This window comes from Vanacampus margaritifer, chromosome 19, assembly GCF_051991255.1.
Source record: "Vanacampus margaritifer isolate UIUO_Vmar chromosome 19, RoL_Vmar_1.0, whole genome shotgun sequence".
Classification (NCBI taxonomy): Eukaryota; Metazoa; Chordata; class Actinopteri; order Syngnathiformes; family Syngnathidae; genus Vanacampus; species Vanacampus margaritifer.
Window position 1 is genome coordinate 12,911,115 of NC_135450.1, and position 19,698 is coordinate 12,930,812.

The 19,698-nt window shown below is 39.4% G+C and overlaps 2 protein-coding genes across 15 annotated transcripts in view; one reads left to right on the plus strand and one right to left on the minus strand.

The window, feature by feature from the left end:
- Positions 1-7: 7 nt before the first annotated feature.
- The window catches only part of LOC144039569 (cytospin-A-like), a 64,354-nt gene continuing 44,663 nt past the window's right edge, over positions 8-19,698 (minus strand). For 2 of the 8 annotated variants that reach the window (XM_077553060.1, XM_077553056.1), the window contains 12 exons: positions 7,311-7,384; positions 6,433-6,897; positions 5,951-6,024; positions 4,338-4,849; positions 4,106-4,190; positions 3,960-4,035; positions 3,312-3,416; positions 3,104-3,146; positions 2,238-2,331; positions 2,033-2,149; positions 873-932; positions 8-694 (listed from right to left, as the gene is read on the minus strand). In XM_077553060.1, the coding sequence (XP_077409186.1) occupies positions 581-694; positions 873-932; positions 2,033-2,149; positions 2,238-2,331; positions 3,104-3,146; positions 3,312-3,416; positions 3,960-4,035; positions 4,106-4,190; positions 4,338-4,849; positions 5,951-6,024; positions 6,433-6,897; positions 7,311-7,341 (1,776 nt within the window). In that variant the 5' untranslated portion in view covers positions 7,342-7,384 and the 3' untranslated portion in view covers positions 8-580. Of the gene's footprint in view, positions 695-872; positions 933-2,032; positions 2,150-2,237; positions 2,332-3,103; positions 3,147-3,311; positions 3,417-3,959; positions 4,036-4,105; positions 4,191-4,337; positions 4,850-5,950; positions 6,025-6,432; positions 6,898-7,310; positions 8,123-19,698 lie in introns of those variants that run through there. The other 6 variants (XM_077553058.1, XM_077553057.1, XM_077553059.1 and 3 more) reach the window with 6 other exon arrangements.
- Positions 10,643-19,698, plus strand: part of dlgap2b (discs, large (Drosophila) homolog-associated protein 2b) — a 60,650-nt gene continuing 51,594 nt past the window's right edge. For 4 of the 7 annotated variants that reach the window (XM_077553050.1, XM_077553046.1, XM_077553048.1 and 1 more), the window contains exon 1: positions 14,975-15,496. The gene's annotated coding sequence lies outside the window, so the exon portion shown is untranslated. Of the gene's footprint in view, positions 10,684-14,968; positions 15,497-19,698 lie in introns of those variants that run through there. The other 3 variants (XM_077553047.1, XM_077553051.1, XM_077553052.1) reach the window with 2 other exon arrangements.

The following is a 19,698-nucleotide window of genomic DNA, read 5'->3' on the forward strand; positions in this document are numbered from 1 at the left end:
TTTTTTATTTTTTTATTTTAGTGGAAACAGCGTCACTGAACAGTGTTCAAATATATCTTTATTAATGCATTTGGTCTTCAGGGAACAACAACTTAAGATGCTCCTCACTCAGATGGATGCGATAAAAAAAACAAAAAAAAACCTTAACAGCAAAAATTCAGTTCACGTCTTAAGTGTGGCCGCATGCAGGCAATGAACGTGACCATTTTAGTAGATGATGACGCTTAACACGTTAAAACGACAACAGTGCCCCCCCATTTCAAAAACAGCCTCCTTTAAAGTGATCATTTTCTTCAAAAAGAAATAAAGTGCAAACCAGTGCTTCTAAGGCCACCAAAGCAAACATGAAAAGGAGTTGCAGGGCAGGTGATTAGTTCTATTCATTTAAAAAAAAAAAAAAAAAAAAGTAGTCAGTGCAAAAAACCTGGCCGCCTCACCCAGTGTGAGCAACGTTATCAGGGGAAAAAAAACAAAACACTGTGGAGCGTCTTCTGCCGGGGCGTTGCGAGGCATGTTTGAGTTGTGCGACGGCTCCGTGAAACGATGCATTCCAGTCATACTGCAGGTGCACGGTCAAAGGTCAAACGCCTTGTGTGTTTGGTAGCTCCGCCTCAAAGTGATGAAATATGCTTTCGACGTAACACTGAACTTTGCGCCATTCTGGACCGTCGTCCTTCAGCATGTCCTCCACGGACTGACGCGCGGTCACCATGAAAAAGCGCAAATAAAACCAACATTAGCTACTGGAAATGCTGGACATGTTTGGAGGTTTGTTCAATGTCATGCATTCCAACTATCAAGCTCAGAGGTTATATAGCCAAGAATATGATTTAACAACATATTTCATAATGTTTCTGTGAATGAAGCCTCACCAGAGTGGCTGCGATACCAACAGACTCTCCTGTCCTAAAAGCAAGATCCAAATTTTCCTTCTGGGGAGTCGACAAGAACATTTTTAAATCATTACAAAATAAATAAATAAATGAAGTAAAAATAATAATAATAATAATAATAATAATAATAAAATAATAATAATAATAATAATAATACAGCTGGGCAATGAATCAAATTAATTTGATTCATTGTCATTTTGAAAATCAAATCATTAAAAATTTGCTGAATCATGAAATTGAATTTTGTCTTCTGGACTCTCCTGTCCTAAAAGCAAGATCCAAATTTTCCTTCTGGGGAGTAGAATATTTTTAAATCATAAAAAAAAAAAATAATAATAATGATAATAATAATAATTTTAAAAAAAATGTTTTTATAATAATAATAATAATAATGATGAAAATAATAATAATATAGCTGGGCAATAAATCAAATTAATTTGATTAATTGTCATTTTGAAAATTTGCTGAATTTGAATTTTGTTTTTTGGACTCTCCTGTCCTAAAAGCAAGATCCAAATGTTCCTTCTGGGGAGGGGAGTAGACAAGGACATTTTTAAATTATATTAAACAAATACAAATAAATAAAAAATAAATAAATAAACAAAAATAAATAATAATAATAGGGATGGGCAATAAATTGAATTCATTTGATCAATCATCATTTGGAAAATTTGCTGAATCGTGAAATTGAATTTTGTCTTCTAGCTTATTAAAAGCTGTTGTTTTTATGTTCCGCTACATCCAGATGTTATTGTGAGTTGTGGCAGAATTCTGGATGGGTGGTTTACAATAGCTACCAAATACTTCATTGTGGCAATTAAGTTTAATTAGTTTGTATTAGTATGTATATTAGTAGTATTTCATTATGTTAAAACGGATTTAGAATCAGTGTACATTATTGTTGCCTGAAAATTTTGAACAGTAATTATTTTTGAATAAATGACACCTTTAAATAAACATTTGTTGGGTTTTATTAGTTTAAAATCGATTAAAATCATAATTATCCTGAATGACAATTTATTTTATTTTTTTAATTGAGGTTTTATTTTTTAGACCATGTCGCCCAGCCCTAAACAATAATAATAATAATAATAAAATCATCTTGTCTTGATTCTATTGCAATCTTGAACGTCTCCTACCTTGGCTGCCGGGTTGAGGCTTTTGTAAGGGATGAGAGAAGGCAGATATTTATGATACAAGGCACAGAAGGCCAAACCGTCCTCCCAACAGGTGCTGAAGTTGGTGATCTCAATGTGCTGTAAGCAAAAAAAAAAAAAAAAAAGTCTAACTGGGACTATGTCGCCAGATTGCCGTTTGAAAAGAGTAACGTGCGCGCTCTCGAACCTGATAGCCTTCAGTGGAACTCTGACACTGGTTCAGCAGGGTCCTTCTTGTGCTACCGAAACGCCGCAACGGTGGGCGGGGTACATCCGGAGGTCTGCAAATTATGTCAACATTTTTTTGTAATGTATGTATTAATAGCCTGTCAGACATTAATAGATGCAAATACAATTCATTAACTCATTCACTGCCATTGACGGCTATAGACGTCAAAAATTCATTTGAACTATTTCTATTAGTTTAACATTTTTTCCACTTTTGTTAACAAGAGTATGAAAACCTAGATTGAAAACTAGTGAAGTCATGCGATTGATTACGATTAAAAATTTTAATCGTCAGACGCCCCTAATTTTTAATAATCTTTTATTTTATTTTATTTTTTTAAATTGCGTCAGGCGATAATTTTTTAAATAATATATATATATATTTTTTTTTTTTTTTTCCAGGAGAGCTCAGTATTGTTCATTCGATTTGACATCATCATTGCTCTCCTTTTTTTTTTTTTAAAAAAACAGACAAATCAATTAAAAAAAATTTTAATAAATGTTTTTTTTTTTAAATACATATACATATATATATACATATACACATATATACATATATATATATATTTTTGTATGTGGGTGAGTATGTGTATGTGCGTGTGTATATATATTTTTTTAATTAATTGCATGACTTCAATAGTTAACTCACAATTAATCACAAATGTAATATCTGTTCTAAATGTACAATAAATAAAAAAAAGGTTTTCATACTCTTGTTGACAAAAGTGAAAAATATGTTAAACTAATAGAAATAGTTCAAATGAATTTTTGACGTTTATAGCCGTCAATGGCAGTGAATGAGTTAAGAATAAAAACAGCACTCACTTGACGGCTTCTGAGGGCGGGTCTTCAACTTGTTTTGCTGCAACTAATGAACAACAAAAAAAAGTGTCACACCGAATACACGTTTAAACGAGACGTCTTTATGACAAGTCCTACAACTTTTCTGACACCCCCTGAATTATTAAAAAAAAAAAAAAAAAAGTGTTTGTATTGAAATAGTTGGCTCTCCGGGGTAACATGGATAAATTACCCAGAGGTGGCTTTGTGCATGTGACATCCATTTGCGGTGCGGATGGCTGGGAGGGAACATCTGCCATGGGAGAAGTTTCCACATCTCCTGAAGTCTCCACTAACACTGGAAAAGGTCACGAGATTCATGACTCATATTTGTTTTTACTTAGTCACTCGTTGGCAAAAAAAAAAGTGAACTAACTAACTAATCAGAACAATTTTAAATATTTTTTTCTTTTTTTGAAATGGATTATTTAAAAGAAGAAAGAAAAAATCCTTCAAAATGAGGGCGTCGGGCGATCTTTATTTTTTATTGTAATTAATCGCATGACTTCAATAGTTAACTCACGATTAATCACTATTTTTTTATCTGGTCTAAATGTACAATATTTTCCCCCCTAGGTTTTCATACCCTTGTTAACAAAACTGGAAAAAGATATTAAACTAATAGAAATAGTTCAAATAAATTTTTGACGTCTATAGCCGTCAATGGCAGTGAATGAGTTAAAAATACTGGTAAAATTTACTCTCAATATTTTACTCTCTTCCAAGTGTAAATTTGACTATTTTTTAAGAATGGGAACAAATAGACTCCGTTAAGAGTATAAATTGACTGTGTAAGCATGTTCAATGACATATTTTGTTCCTGATCGCGTTTTAAAATTACCCTTGTGACAACTTGTCCAGCTGTCCTGGCGCCTTAAAATGTGAGACGTCTTCTTCCCTCGTGTTGGCTCTTCTTTCTACCGATTTAAAAAAAAAAAAAAGAAGTTCGAAACACGGGCTGATTTTCCAGACTTGAATGTGCCGTACCTTGGATTGTGGCAACGTTGAGCTCGTTTTCACGGCGTCGTTATTGTGACACGAGTCAACCGGCAACGGAAAACGGGACAGACTCCTGTGGGAGAAAATCTTTCAAATGTCACATCAGATTTGCTTGCCCAGTTTATCGCCGGAAATGTTACACCCTCAATGTGAAATTAAATGTGCGGATATGAACAGAAAAGCGCAAACAAAGCATTTTGCAGGCGGGAGCTTCACTTACAAAGATCTTTCAGATGACATCAAAATCCTCCTGGGATCGCGGCCGCCTCCGTTTTTCTTCTTCTCCAGCGCGTCCACGTACGCCTTCCCGATACCTTTGGCCGTCAGCTGCGAGCTCGCTGATCGTTTTGCGTCCTTCTCTTCATGAGCCTCGCACTCCTCTTGTTTTGGAATATTCTCCACGTCCAATTCCTCCACAAAAAACTTGATTTTCATCTCGTCGCCCTCCGCAGGGTTGCTTCTGTCTTCCACGAGTCTCCCGTCCACTTTCTGCCGTTTCTTCTCCAGCGAGGACAGTTTGAACCACACGTCGGTGTGCTGGGAGCGCAGACATTCCAGCTCCCGCAGGGTCTCCAGCTGTTTGGCGTGCGCCTCGGCCAGCTCCTCCTGCAAACTCTTGCGGTCGTCCTGGAGCTGGCCGAGGGCCTGCTCCGAGTCGCAGCGCAGGCGGTCGGCTGCCGACACCGTCGCCAGCAGGTCCAACTGGAACTGCTGCCACTCGGACTTCTCGTTCTGGTAGGGAGAAGACGCGGGTGTTGTCATTTAACTCGTTCACTGCCGTCGACGGCTATAGACGTCAAAAATTCATTTGAAATCATACTTCTATTAGTTTAACATTTTTTCCCCACTTTTGTTAACAAGAGTATGAAAGCCTAGATTTTTTTTTATTGTACATATAGAACAGATAAATTAAGATTAATTACGATTACAAATTTTAATCGCCTGACATTCCTAGTTTTTAACTCATACACTGCCATTGACGGCTATAAACGTCAAAAATTAATTTGAACTATTTCTATTTGTTTAACATTTTTTCCCACTTTTGTTGAAAATCTAGATTTTTTATTGTACATTTAGTTTTGTACATAAAATTTGTGATTAATCGCGAGTTAACTAGTGAAGTCATGCGATTAATTACGATAAAAAAAAACTTCAATCACCTGACGCCCTGAATTTTTAATAATATTTTCTTTCTTTCTTTTTTTTATTTATTTTTTTGTTCATTCACTGCCGTTGATGGCTTTAAACGTCAAAAATTCATTTGAACTACTTCTATTAGTTTAACATTTTTTCCACTTTTGTTAACAAAGGTATGAAAACCTAGAATTTTTTTATTGTACATTTAGAACATATAGAATTTGTGATTAATCGTGAGTTAACTAGTGAAGTCATGTGATTAATTACAATTTTAAAAAAAATAATCACCTCTTGCCCCTAATTTTTAATAATCTTTTTAAAATGAATTTATGGCAGTGAATGAGTTAATCTTTTCTTTAAAAAAGATGATTAAAAAAGAACCCAAAAAAGAAAAAAAGAAAAACGAAAAAAAAAGGAAACAATTATTAAAGATTAGGGGCGTCAGGCGATTACATTTTTTAATCGTAATTAATCGCATGACTTCACTAGTTAACTCACGATGATCACAAATCATATATCTGTTCTAAACCTACCAAAAAAATTGTATCGCCTGTTGCTCCTAATTTTTAATATTCTTTTTTTTTTTTATGAATTTATGGCAGTGAATGAGTTAAAAAAAAAAAAAAGGGGAGTGATCATCTTGAGAAAGAAGTGTTCTAGAGACAAAAGCAAGCCAAAAAAAAACAAGGAACTCACATTTAATGTCTCTCGCAGGCTGTTCACTTCCTCAACTAGTTTGTCTCTTTCTGCTATCAGTTGTCGGACCAGATCTGAAAGGATGAAGCGAATGTAAAATGATTGATTACAAACGTGACTTGACTGATCAGCATCACGAAAAAAAAAAAGATTGTGATTAATTAAACAAAAATCCTATTGAAGGGCTTTGCAAAGTGATGTTTTCAGTACAGTGAAGTTTTTATGACATCATCGTAAAATAAAAATAAAAGTTTATTTATAGAAAATATTGATGGACGTATTTGATAAAATTGTTGACAAAATTAGTGGGAAGACAATGCACACTTTAAAAACAGTTAGGTAAAAAAAGAAGAAGAAAAAAAAATCGGGTCAATTTGACCCAACTTTTAGGATTGTTTTGGAGAAAATAACCGATTTTTTGGGTCAGGAAGGAAAGCATCCCTAAGAAAAGACAATCCAGCGGCAATAAAGACACGGCCTACCTACAGCTTCCGCCGTAGCATCGCCGCCGAGACTGAGGCCCACGGAGGTACGATGGCGCCCCATCAGGCCCAGCAAGGCCTGACTCAGCTCCTCCCCGGACCTCTCGGCGGCGGCGGCCTGCGTCTCCAGCCCGCTGTCGCTCTCCTGCCAGCTCTGCTCCAGAGGCCACGCCCTGGACGCATTTTGCGATGTCAGGCTGCACAGACTGACCGCCGGGGCGTCGTCGCGGCCCGCCACGTCGCCACTCACGTTGGGAGACTTGACGCCGCCGTCTAGGCTTAAGATGGCCCATTCGGAGGGAGGAGACAGCCGCTGCGCCCAGTCCGTTACCGCCAAGGTGGTGCTGAGGGAGGCGTGGGCAGCCATTTCCAGTGAGGGCGTCTGCGACCTGCGAGGGTATCTCGAGGATAAGGCCATGGCTGTCAGATCGACCTCTGAGGGCATTGCGGGAGTTTGGAAGAAATCTAGAGGGGAAGGGAGGACTGGTAAGCAAAAGCCCTCTCTCGCACTCTCATTCACTCACTCAATAACTCTCTCATATATGCTTTCATGAGCATGATGCAAGGGGTGCATAGATTCAAAAGTTTCAGTTAGTATAATTAGATTTTTGTATTATTTTATCCTGTGCAGTCACTACCGCAGTATTTAAAAGTGATTTGCCGACTTGATCTGCCATTTTTTTTTAATAATGCAAAATATGTGCCATTTTATCATCAAGTGTCACATTCCTGAATCTGTGATTTGGTCTTGCAACCAAAACAAACAAACAAACAACAAAGATGAAAAAAATATTGCGTAATGGACTTCAAATTTGATTAAAAAAAAATAATTTTTTAACTAAACAATTGTGTGTTCTGTATTTGTGTATTTGATGCACCTGCTGAGGGACGGTAGTTGATATTCCCCATTATGATGCAGGGCTTGATGGTGTCTGCACAAGAGGGAGCCGATCTAAAAGGAAAAATAGCAGCGTTTGAGCAGCACACACACATCGTCTGCCGTTTTTAAAATACAAAAACATGCTAGCCGTTCAGCAAATGCAACACAACATACATGATTATTAACAACAACATGATAGCTACAGTTAAGTTAAAGCGAGTGTCAATCCATTTACAATGCCCTTGATTGACCTCATACTATGACGTCGATGACGTAATTAAACGCCATCACATGCATGAGCTGTGATGACGCGCTGTCGTGCAAAACAGCAAATTCTCGCACCGACTTGGGACTTTTTGCAGAAAGCTTACAGCAAGCGTGAACTTCGACCGGCTCCGGAGACTTCAAACTCGTCGTCCCAAAACCCACGGAGGCTTACAAAATGTGACTTCCACTCACACGCTCTTACCTGGCAGCTGCCGTGTGCACGCCTTTCACTTCCGGTGGGCCGAGCCGGGTTCAAGCAAAAGCGTTTCACGCCTGGAGATCTTGTGCGGCCCCTCCTCGAATTTTCACGTTAATGACGTGCGTCGGTGTTCTGATGTGCGGGAGAGCTTTATAGAAATGTGGGCGCCCTCCTGAAGTTAAATTGCGGAGTCTGCTGGACGCTCCGCAGCCCCCGAACTCTTTTCATTCGCTTTTAATGCGTCAAAAAAAGAGGGAGGAACTTTGGGCTTGCGCAGCAGCTATACATTGCAACGCAATGCAGTTCGCATTGCCGCCAGTTAAAGAAAAAAGACAAACATTTACTGTAAGAAGTTTTCATCACCCCCCCCCCCCCCTATTTTCTGTTTTATTGATTTTCCCCCCTGTTTTTCCTGAATTATTTCCCCGTTTTTAATACCCCCTGCTTTTCAGAATATATATTTTTAATGACAGAAAAAAAATATTTTTGAAAAACTGAAAAATACTAAAAAAACAACAACAATTAAAGCCCCACCCTCCCCAAAAAAATGTCCCAAAAAATATTATAAAATGTTGAAAAAATATTTTTGAAAAACATAGAAAATAAATATTCAATAAAACTGAAAAAAAACTAAACAAACAAAAAAGCCCCATGCCAAAAAAAGTCAGAAGTGTCTTTTTTTTCTCCAAGTGAATGCAATATGCCTCTATAGAAACCGGCTTCTTACAGTAAATTTTAAAAAATCTAATAATAAAAAAAAGAATAAAGAAATATTTTACATATTTTATATATATATTTAAAATCAAATGAAATCTAAAAATGTAAATAAATAACTAAATGATCTTGTCTAAAATTAGCAACTTGCAGTATCGTGCGTGTGCAAATTTTGGTCACTAGATGGCCACATGTTAACACTTGCTTCTTTCTCAGGCAATCACAAATCAATCAAATACTAATAGACTTAAGCAAGAGAGGCTGGAGGCTTTGTGATTGTCATTATTTATTTACATTTTTAGGTTAACAGATTTCATTTGATTTTTTTCTCTCTTTTTTTTGGTAAAATGTATCGCTTATATAGATGAAAAGTTCAAATACACAAGGAGTAAGGAAATTTGTGTCTGGTGGATTATTTGTTTGTTTTAACAGCGCTTTGTGGCAATGAATCCAAACTGTTGGAAAGTGACGAGCAGCAGAGCGGAGTTTGTGGTGTTGTTCATTGGATGGGAGAATTTAAATGGAATTATTGACAATTGAACAATTTATTCATTCAACAATCAGGAGCCTCGGTGGACATGTGGAGGAATCATAGACGGGCGCAACAGCATGGCACGTCCTCCTCATGCTGGTCACCAGTCTGGTCACATGCTGTTGCGGGATGGCATCTCATTCTTCAACCACAATTTGTCCGCCAAAGCGCTTGTTGGGCGAGCGTTGTCATCTGGGAGGCTGGAGTTCAGTCTCGAGACTGGAGGTATGGTATATTTTATATTTTATATATTTTTATAATAATACATCTATTTTATTATTATTATCAGTGGTGGGAATCTGAATGTCTCACGATTCGATTCCGATTTTGGGGTGTGCGATTCAACACAGAATCGATTTTCAATTAAGAACTATTTTTGATTCAAAATTATTTGATTGACTGATTTCTGCTTCAATTTATAGATGTTCAAGGAATCGTAATGATGTACTCCAGTCTGACTCGTTAATGCTAATTAATTCGCTATTAACTTTTATCACTCAAAAGAATGGCTCCACGCTGAAAAAAACCCCCAACTTTTATTGGAATAACTTGATCGTGACTTTTTCCTTCTACTCTCTAATGTGGCTACAACTTAACAGTGTATCAGACCGCGTGGAACCACACTGCCCCTAAGTGGCCAAATCGGGTACAACATGAACAGCGCTCCCAATAAAGGCACATATAAACAAAGAGAAGACAGTATCAAATAATTTAAATAAAATTGATTTGGGGACATTTAAAATTCAATAAGAATCGCGATTCTTATGAGAATCGATTTTTTGGGCACACCCCTAATTATTATTATTGTCGCCATCATTATTTTTAACAAAAAATATATTGTCTGCATCTTTACAAGCATAACACATTGAATTTTATGATTGTGCAAGTGTACCTAATGTTGTGACCACTAAGCATACAATAAATATACATAAATGCAATTCTACCCAAATGAATTTGAATTGAAGTCCTAAACAACAGCAAACTAACCATTGCGAGGCGTATTAGCGCGTCAGACTATTTATAGCTCAGAAGTTGTGAGCGCATCACAACAGATCCTCCCAAGTGTGGTTGCGGACTTTAAAAGGAGGAGGGGGTGAAAAACATGGCGGTCGAACGCACATCTGGACGAGCGCTGCCCACATCCACGCATGCGGACGGATGCCTCCAGACGCTCAGACTTTCCACGCGCGCGTCCCCCGCGGGGATAAGTGACCTCCCTCATCTTGGACACAAGCGGGGAGACATGATCGCCTCTAGCCGGCGGTGCGAGAGCCTCGCGAGGAAGTGACCTTCGCCGTGAATTGAACATGTCAGCCATGAAAAAGGTAACGTGCGTCGACCTGCAGCCCAAGCGTGTTTTTGTTGTTATTGTTATGGACGCCAGATCACGTGGGCATACACACCAGTGAAGGGGGGGGAATATAAAAGTTGTGCAGGACCTCCAATGTGGGTGGGTGTGGGAACTGGGAACCAGTTAATCCCATCAAGTACAGAATTTGCACTTTGAATGGACGCCTCATTGTTCCCACATGAAGTCGATGTACAGTGAGTGGAGTGACTCAGCAGCATTGTACTAGTGTACATATGTCATTTTTTTCTCACAGGTGTTACCATGGTTACTACAGACTCACTGTTGCCTTTTCTTGGACAAAGATTCAGGTAAGATGTCTGACTTTCTTTGAGCTGGTTGTCAGCAATGTAGTCGTGATTGATAGATTGTGAAGGGGGGGGGGGGGGGGATCACTCAACACACACACAGGATTATCTTTTAGAGACTTGATAATCGGGCCTTTCATGATTAAGGAGAGCGGGAGTTGCTGTATGTAGTATTAGTAGGAGAAAATGTAATTTTTAACATTTTAAAATTCTAATTTGGAATTTAGGAGTTATGTAGTATCATTAGGAGATTTGTTTACATTTAAAAAAAAAAAAAGATTTTGGGGATTTATTTAGGATTAGAGAAATTTAAATTTGGGGAGAAATTTGAATTTGAGAGTAAAGTCGTATCAGTAGGAGTATTTTTTAAAAAAAAAAAAAAACGAAATTTAGAAGTTACACAGTATCAGTAGTAGATAGTAAGATTTGTTTATTATTTTTTAATATAAGCAAAAATTAAAATTTTAATTTGGGAGTTATTTAATATTAGTAAGATATTTATTTTTTATTTTTTTTAATTTAAATTTGGAATTAGAAACTTAAGTTGTATCAGTAGGGGTAATTTTTTTATTTAAAAAAACAAATTTGGAATTTGGGCGTTATCTAGCATCAGTAGGAGAATTTGTAAAATTTCTTATATATATATAAAAAAAAAAATCAAGTTTGGAGTTTGCGAGAAGGAGCATTTTTGATTTATTTTTAAAATAAAATAAAACAGTTTTGGAATTTGGGATTTTTATAAAAAAAAAAAATGTAATGTGACAGTGGTATATGTAGGAGATTTTATTTTTTATTTATTAAAAATAAATCTAATTTATAATTTGGCGTTACATACTCTCAGTATTTCATATCACCAGAGTTTTATATGTCCTTTCTATGAATGTCAATGACATGAAAATGCCAAATAATAACACTATCAGTCTAAGAGTATTTGAACATTTTTAAAGAAGATTTTTGAGTCAACGTTATATCATGGTGCCAAGAATATGTCTTATTATCTAAAAATAGTCTCAGACAAAAGCTGCTGATTCAAGTATCGTTGAATACATCTTCCAGTTGGTCACATGTGGACAACCAAAGTGCTGAAAATGTAACTTTTCTTTTGTAACGTACCCCGGATCATAACATCATTCTCAGAAGTAGATAACATCTGGTACAAATTACACAATTATTATTCGTTCTGTCCAACAACCTGCGCTATGAGTTCCTTCGCCGCGAGCCAAATGCATGATGGGAAAATCTTAAACCCAGCGTGACCCCCGTAGGCCACGGGTGAATCGATGACGCTGCCCTCACGCCGTCTTGACGGGGGATGGCGCGGAGACATTTGAGCTACGAAAGGTGACCGCGGCCGATTTGTTCAACTCAGCGGAGGTCACGGAGAGTTCAGAAGCATCAATAGAAGCGAGACAGCGTGTGTGTGTGTGTGTGCGCTCCTGCTTTGGCTCGTTTTTTTTGTCAAACACAAAATTGTCTCACTAGCGCCAAACGCTCACTTATAAATAAGGTGGCCGCGCTTCCAGCAAGCTTGCTCCAGGATGCTCATTTGCATGTAAGTGGATGGTAATCTTATGATCATTTTAATTGAAATTTCATTTTGAGAAGATTGCATTCAAATGCTAACAGGTGTGACTTTTGGTGCATTTACACATCAGGAAGGACTCCGGAGTTAGTTTTGTGATTTTCCTGCCTTTGTCAGCAAAAAAACGCTTATGAAGGGAAAACGCTTCTTCATTTGATCATTTTCTCAAGGTGTCAACTTGTTGTTAGAGATAATGCTAACAATATTAGCATGATTGTAGAGTTCAGATGTAGTTTTTTTTTTGGGGGGGGGGGGGGGGGATAGCACCACAATGTAGCACCACTAGGTGGAAGTGTTTCCTCTCACTAAAGTATCATTTTTATCCACAGCTAATAAGTAACTGAACTTCCAACATCGTTTCAGGAACGTGTATGACAACAAGAGACACATTTATTATTCTTATTTGAACCATTCAGTCTTAGAGAAATAAATTAAATCAATAAATCATCACTAAAAAGTTATAAAATATTTGAATAAAATGGCTACTTTCATTGTTATACATTTTGGCCCAAAAATAAATTAAAAAAATCAGACTTATTATTTTCAAATTCATAGCTTCATGGTTGATTACCAAGAAAAAAAAAATCCTAAAAACAAAAACTCCAAAATGATCAGGGATAGGATCATTTTTAAAGGGTTAGTTAGCGCCATCTAGAGGTGAACTAATAATGTATTCATTTTAAAAACCCACTATGAATTTCAAAAATATTATTATTTTTTTAAATCACATTTTAAATATAATCATTCATCTTGTAATCGCTAATTATATTACATAGGTCGTGCCGTGCCCTACAGGAAGCTGACATGTTTCGTCGCCATCTTTCTGCTACAGATATTCGCTAACATAGTTAGCCACAAGTAGCGCTCGCAGCTCGCGTCGGACCCAATTGGTCGACTGCCGCTTCTGTTCCACAACAGGTGGCCTGCGGATGGTCGTCGCCGAATGTCTCCCTCCGCTTTGCTCGTTAGCTTCTTCCCGCTAGCCGCTCGTTAGCCGCGCCATCAAGTTCTTGTGAGCCACTCTTGCTCCTACTCGCTCACCCCAAATGATAACTGTTAGTAATTGGCGGTAGCCTCGCGAAGTGTGGTCTGTCTGGAGCACCGTAGTGTGCATGCTTAATAATTGTTACATTAGGTCACCACTAGATGTCACTAAATAATGCACACTGCCTATTTATAATGATCTGGCTTTTTTTTTTTTCCAACACAGATTTGATTCATCTCGAATAATTAATTCCCATTTCTCTGTTGGCCTTGTGTTGTCCTTGTTTTTTCGATCTGCTGTCGTTTACATGACTTTTTTTTTTTTTTTTTACCCCCGTCAAAAGAAGAGCACACGCATTCCTCTTGAGGACGACCTGCACTCGATCAGAATGCCAATGAGCCGCACTCATGGCCTAAAATCAATCCACAAAGATATTCCTTCCATTTTAACATTGTCTCTTGACCCCAAAGCTGTGCTGTGCTGCAGGGCACAAAAGAGGCGGATGAAGTCAGGGAAATGAGAGAGTGGGTGGAATTTTAAAAGTTCGGGAAACGCGTGGTCATGTCGAAGGTATAACAATGACGAGATGGCACTAAGTAGAGCGTAGAGTTCCTTACGGAAGAAAACAAAATCTCTTTTGTCATTTGTCAAAACATAATAAAAAAAATCCTCCATCTTTGCAACTATAGGTACCAAAATGTGATGGTTCCTTTTTTGGCATAACGCTTAACCGATGACACAGATTGAGTAGTTGTTACCGAATCTATCTCATTAACATGGAACAAACTTGCATAGCAATCAGTACGACCTCTGCCAAGGCCCAACTGTCCCAATTTGGATCAATTCCAAATTAGACATCGTTAGAGAGACCCAAAAGTGGGAAAATGCTGACACGAATTTGGTGGGCTCTTCGTTACCTTTGTGGAAATAGATTGAGTCGTCTTTTTTTTTTATTAAGTAATGCTAGTCATTATCTTAAAAAAAAACAACAACTATAATTGCACATTTTACGATAGTCAAGTCGTACCAAATCAATTTAAAAATTGGTCTGGGCCAAAGTGTTTTTTTTTTTTTTTTTGAATCATCGGACCAAAAGTTGCTACCTGATTGGACGATGTTTTTAATGATATGTTAGCAGTAATAGCAATAATCAAGTGATGAAGTAACTGCAATGGTTCACTCGCCTGCACTCTAAAAAACAGTTGGGTCCAAAATAAGCCCAATTCCGCAATTCACTACTTTGGTCAATTTGACTCAACTTTTCTGGGTTGTTTCACACGAAGTCCAACACTCAAAATTGGGTCATTCAGTATATAAAAATGAATGCGTAAAATTGGTCAGATCTTTCACTTGGGTCAAAAAATTGGGTCATTTTGTACAAAACAACCCAGAAAGTTGGGTCAAACTGAGCCAAGAAGTGAATCGGCCCATTTTTGACTCAACAGTTTTTAGAATGTGACTTCTGTGCAGGCAGTTTTGGGTTTCAGTTCCCACTTAGTGAGTGTGAAGAGAAGTTCTCGCCCAATCATTACTGGCGACCAATCTAGGGTGTAGTTTGCCTTGTGGCAACTTTGAACAAGATAGAAAGTCAATGGATGGATTCCTTTCCAATAAAGAGCCCGTTTATTTGGACATGACATCAACATGGCCCCCACTTGGCCAAGAAACAACTTCCGTTCCTTTTTTTGTTGTGAAGTCATCTCAATGCCAGCGATGATACGCTTGACGTTTTATGACACGCACGAGTCATCACCCAGCGAGAACATCACCTGTGACTCATCACAAGTGCTAACAAAGCGCCGCCGCCTGAGATGCAAGTGAGGGAAAGGCGGACTCGAGAGGGACGTCAGCGCGCATGCTGATGGGGGGGCCGACAAGAGCCGCAGAATCCTGAATCCGCCGCCGCGGAAAATCCGCGTCCTGGTTTTGCGGTGATGTGTGGGAGCCTGTGAAACAAGCAGCTCGCGCTACCGCAGTGGAGGAGTAAATGCGGAGCCCGACGGAGCTCCAGGTGATCCACAGCAGCCCGGCCCGGCACACGGCTGTCGTCTCCTCCTGCCTTCCCTCTCCCCCTCCTCGTCTTCCTCCTCCGTCTACGCTGCGTTCCTCTGAGGGCTTTTTCCAAAAAGGAGCACTTGCCCATCTTCTGACGTGAAACACCTTCTCGGCCGGCCGCCGCTTCCCATTCATCGTGTGATGACACGCGGCGTATGCGCTCCGATGTCCCCGCAACGTAGGCTCGTTGCACGGTAAGACCGCTCCTCCACATTTGCCGTTTTTTTTTTTTTTTTGCTAAGGTTTGCCAGTGAACTGTTGCGGCTCAAAGTGTGTGGATTGAACAGGTAGATGAGAAGTTGCGTATGTACGTACGTAGTGTATGTATGTCGTCATGAAGCAGTCTTGGGTTCGGATGAAGGGGCTCCTCCGCTCATTCACAATGTGCAGGTGTCTGTTTGTGACAGACTCCGACAGGGTGGGGAGGGGTTGCCCCTCGCCCAGGCTTCTCTATGGGCAACATCATCCTCACTGTCACAAACATGTTTTGCTCCAAAACAGCATTGTCTCATTTAATGATATTCGATTATTACGTAATAATTTCTTCTGGATCTGGTTTGCGGAAGACGAGGTTGGCGAACATACGCCTCTTCATCTGTGGGATTTGGGGAAAGCTGCTGGTCAGCTGGTGTTGATTGGAGCAGCTCAAAGCCTGATGTTACCTCAGGAAGGTTGACCCCCCCGCGTATCCTTGTGTCTGAATTAGTAATGGCTAATAAAACTGGATGCTGCAGTGATATGAAATTCCAGCCTCCTGCTGTGTGAGAGGGCTTCGGGCGTTTTTGGATTCCTGTGAGTGGGTGTCTTCGCTAAAACACTTGTGCTATAATTATGCAGAAACTGGCCCCGAAAAAAGTCAGGCTGCGCTGCTCGGTGAAACCGACATAAACTTGGCTAGCAATATAGCTTGTGATAAATGTGACAAAATATTGATATAGCAACGCATTATATACTGTAATGATCTCATGCTATACATGGCGTGAGAGTGAATCGGTTTTAGAACGCAGGTTGTAACAATTAAGACACTTGCACTTCTTTTTTTCTTCTTACATAAGCATTCTTGACTAAGTGGTAAGTGGTCGGACAGCCGCTATATCGTGATAATATCACGGAGATGTGCAATGATTAATCGATTAGTCGACAACTAATCCTAATCCATTTTCAAATACATCAATGTTTACTTTTGATAATTGATGAATCATTTGGATATCTTTTTTAATTTCGAAATTTCAGCTCCTTAACAGTAAATGTTCTCCGATTTCTGTAGTCCTCCATGACAGCAGGCTAATCTTTGGGGAAAAAGTGATTAGCATCTTTGCCGATTTTCCTCATGTTACAGACCAAACCAGTAACTGAATCATAATTCATTTGTTTGTGCATTGCCAAATTGAAATAATGTCCTGTTTTTTAAAAAAGGAATGGAAATTTAAAAGTTTTACTAAATCCGATTCATCCATTGATCGAAAAAATAATTACCACATTAATCGATTATTAAAATAATCGTTAGTTGCAGCCTTAATATCAGGATAATATCATATTGTGAGTTACTTTCATGTTGGACATTGTGAAGGGCGACTTCATTTTCTGAAGTCCTCAATCATCTCTACAGTCTTTAGAAGGTTCAGTTTTAGGTTGTGCTGGGTCAAAAGTCACCCAATTATGGATCAAAAATGGACCAATCCACTTGATGGATCAATTTGAGCCTACTTTCTGGGTTCTTTTCTACAGAATAACCCAATTTTTTGACCCAAGTGAAAGATCTAACCAATATTTATGAGTGGTTTTACACTAAAAGATCCATTTCTTGACTCAAAGTCGGGTCTTCCGTCTAAAACCGTCTGAGAATGACCAGAATCCTACTTTTTTCCATTTGAATCCTCGCTAGCGCTTCTTTGGAACATGACCATGTTTGGTTGCGAGCAAGGCTGTGTGGGGGCGTACGAGTGAGTGGAAGGGTGAGTTTGAGAGTGTTCAGAGAAGTCCGCTTCACATTTCAAGCGTAGCTCATAACAATCGATATGATTGGTTGTGTGCCGAGAACATAAATGAACACTCTGGCTTCTCTGACCCGTGTATATACGCTAAATATAAAAAGTACAGCCAAGAGAAGATCCCACTCGGAGGTATCAGCCCCTGCTGAGCGTCACCTGCAGCTTTGTGGCCCAAGCGTGAATTTCTCACTGCGCCATTTATTTGTTGGCACAAGCCGGCTCTGTCATTGTCACTAAAACATCTGCCAATAAAGGGCTTTCCTGCGTGACACCTCCGGGTTGTAGCACACAAGCAACACAAACGGACACACTGGCTCGCTCGCAAACTTGTAGAGTCCACAGCTATTGCACACAGTAGCAAATGTACACACTGAGCAATAAAAAGACTTGCTTTTATAAACAGGTGAAAATTGGTACTATGGAAGTATAAGAAGGGGGGGGGGCATCCATATAAGATTTTCGTGCCGGGGCAAGACTAGTTCACGGTGTTTGTGAATTTGGTACGCTAAGCGTATACTATTACACCCCTCCGGCTCACCTCACAATGCGGTGACCACAAGGAGACGGGACTTTAGACCAGGTGAAACCAGGTCTAAGTTGCGGCGGCAGGTGGTGTATCGTAATTTTGGCGGATACGTGACAACAGTCTGCCCGCCGAACCCTCTAAAACCTTGTAGAAATCAATTTATTGAATGCCTTATTATTATTGTTCTTCTTATTATTATCTTTAATATATTTCTGAAAGCACCCCCTTACACTGGCCCAACCCCGGGGAATGCCCCTTTTTTACCCGTGGCGGTGTACCAAAATGCCTAAAGAAAGAAAAGAACCAACCAACCGACCGACCTTCTTCAACCTTCGACGATCATGAAAAAAAAAACTTAACACTCTAGATCACAGGTGTCAAAATCCGGTTCTCGAGGGCCGGAGTCCTGCACGTTTACAAGGTTTCCATACTCCAACACACCTGATTCAATGATCAAGATCATTATCGGGCCCCTGCAGAGCGTGCTGATGAGCTGATCATTTGAATCAGCTGTGTTAGACGAGGGAAACCTCTAAAAATATGCAGGACTCTGGCCCTCGAGGACCAGACTTTGACACCTGTGCTCTAGAACAGGGGTGCCCAAGTCCGATCCTCGAGAGCCCTCATCCAGCCTGTCGTCCATGTTTCTCTCCACCAACACACCTGATTCGTCATCAAGGTCGTTATCAGGCTTCTGCAAAGCTTGCTGACGAGCTGATCATTTGATTGAGCTGCGTTGGAGGAGGGAGGACCGGACTTGGGCACCTCTGCTCTAGATGATGGACATTGGGAGTCTTTTTGCTGTTAACGAGCATGCTTGCCTCGCAGTAACCACTAGTGAATATTCTTCTCTTCTTACATCTTTCTTCTCTTTCTGCTGTCCTTTTTCTACAAAACGTGTCGCATGAGCAAGCCGAAAGAAAAATCTAAAGCGAAAAACCCAGCTGAGCATTTGATACCAATTTTAATGAGGTGTACAGCTAGCATGAGATTCTGACGTCACACATTATCATGGCCACCAGACGCCCCGTTTTAATGAGGATGGTCGCAGTTTTGAGCCTCGTGTCCCAAGTCCCGGCGGATTTTGCTTGTCCCGCCTTTTTACACAGGGCCAGTCAGCAAGTCCATTCTTTGGGCCAACGTGAATTTCAATCACACGGTTGTCATAGCGATTCACACAACTAACTACATCTAATTGCTAACAGGCGTGTTTTCATCATAGCGGAACTAGAACTACTTCCTGCTTCCGTGTCTATGAATTGTGGGAAATGGAGTCCCACAAGCCCAATGCAAGATGCGCATTCCAGTGTTACAAAGCGGGACCGGTGCGAGGTATACGGCACAGCCAGTTTCCAATAGATGCCAGTACCGAGCAAAAAAGGTTGGATAATGGTGGGTGAGAATTTATTATATACAGTGGAACCTCGGAGTTTTAACGTCTCGGAAATCGTACAAATCGGACTTCAACTAAAAAAAACAGAGTAAAAAATGCATCGGAGTTTGAACTCATTTTTGGACTTCGAACAAAAAACGTACAGTGCTTCGAACCACAGTGGATTTAGGAAGGAGATTATCGCGCCCATGTAACTACCGTATCTACTTACGTAAATACCGGCACGAGGACCCCCTGTAGCTGTTCAACAATGTGCCTGACGTTAAACAGTGCACGCAAGGACCCCTTAGTAGTCTAACAATATGCCCAATGTAAAATACACAAACTCAGCACTGAACTAAAGCAAGCAAACATTTTTTATCCACTGATGCCACACAAAAATGTAAGGCATTTTTTATTGTTTAAATACTGTACAGGCTGTAAATGAAAAACACATAAATAGAAATTAAAATAGTATTTTTTTGTTTTTGGAGCTTGGGAACGGAT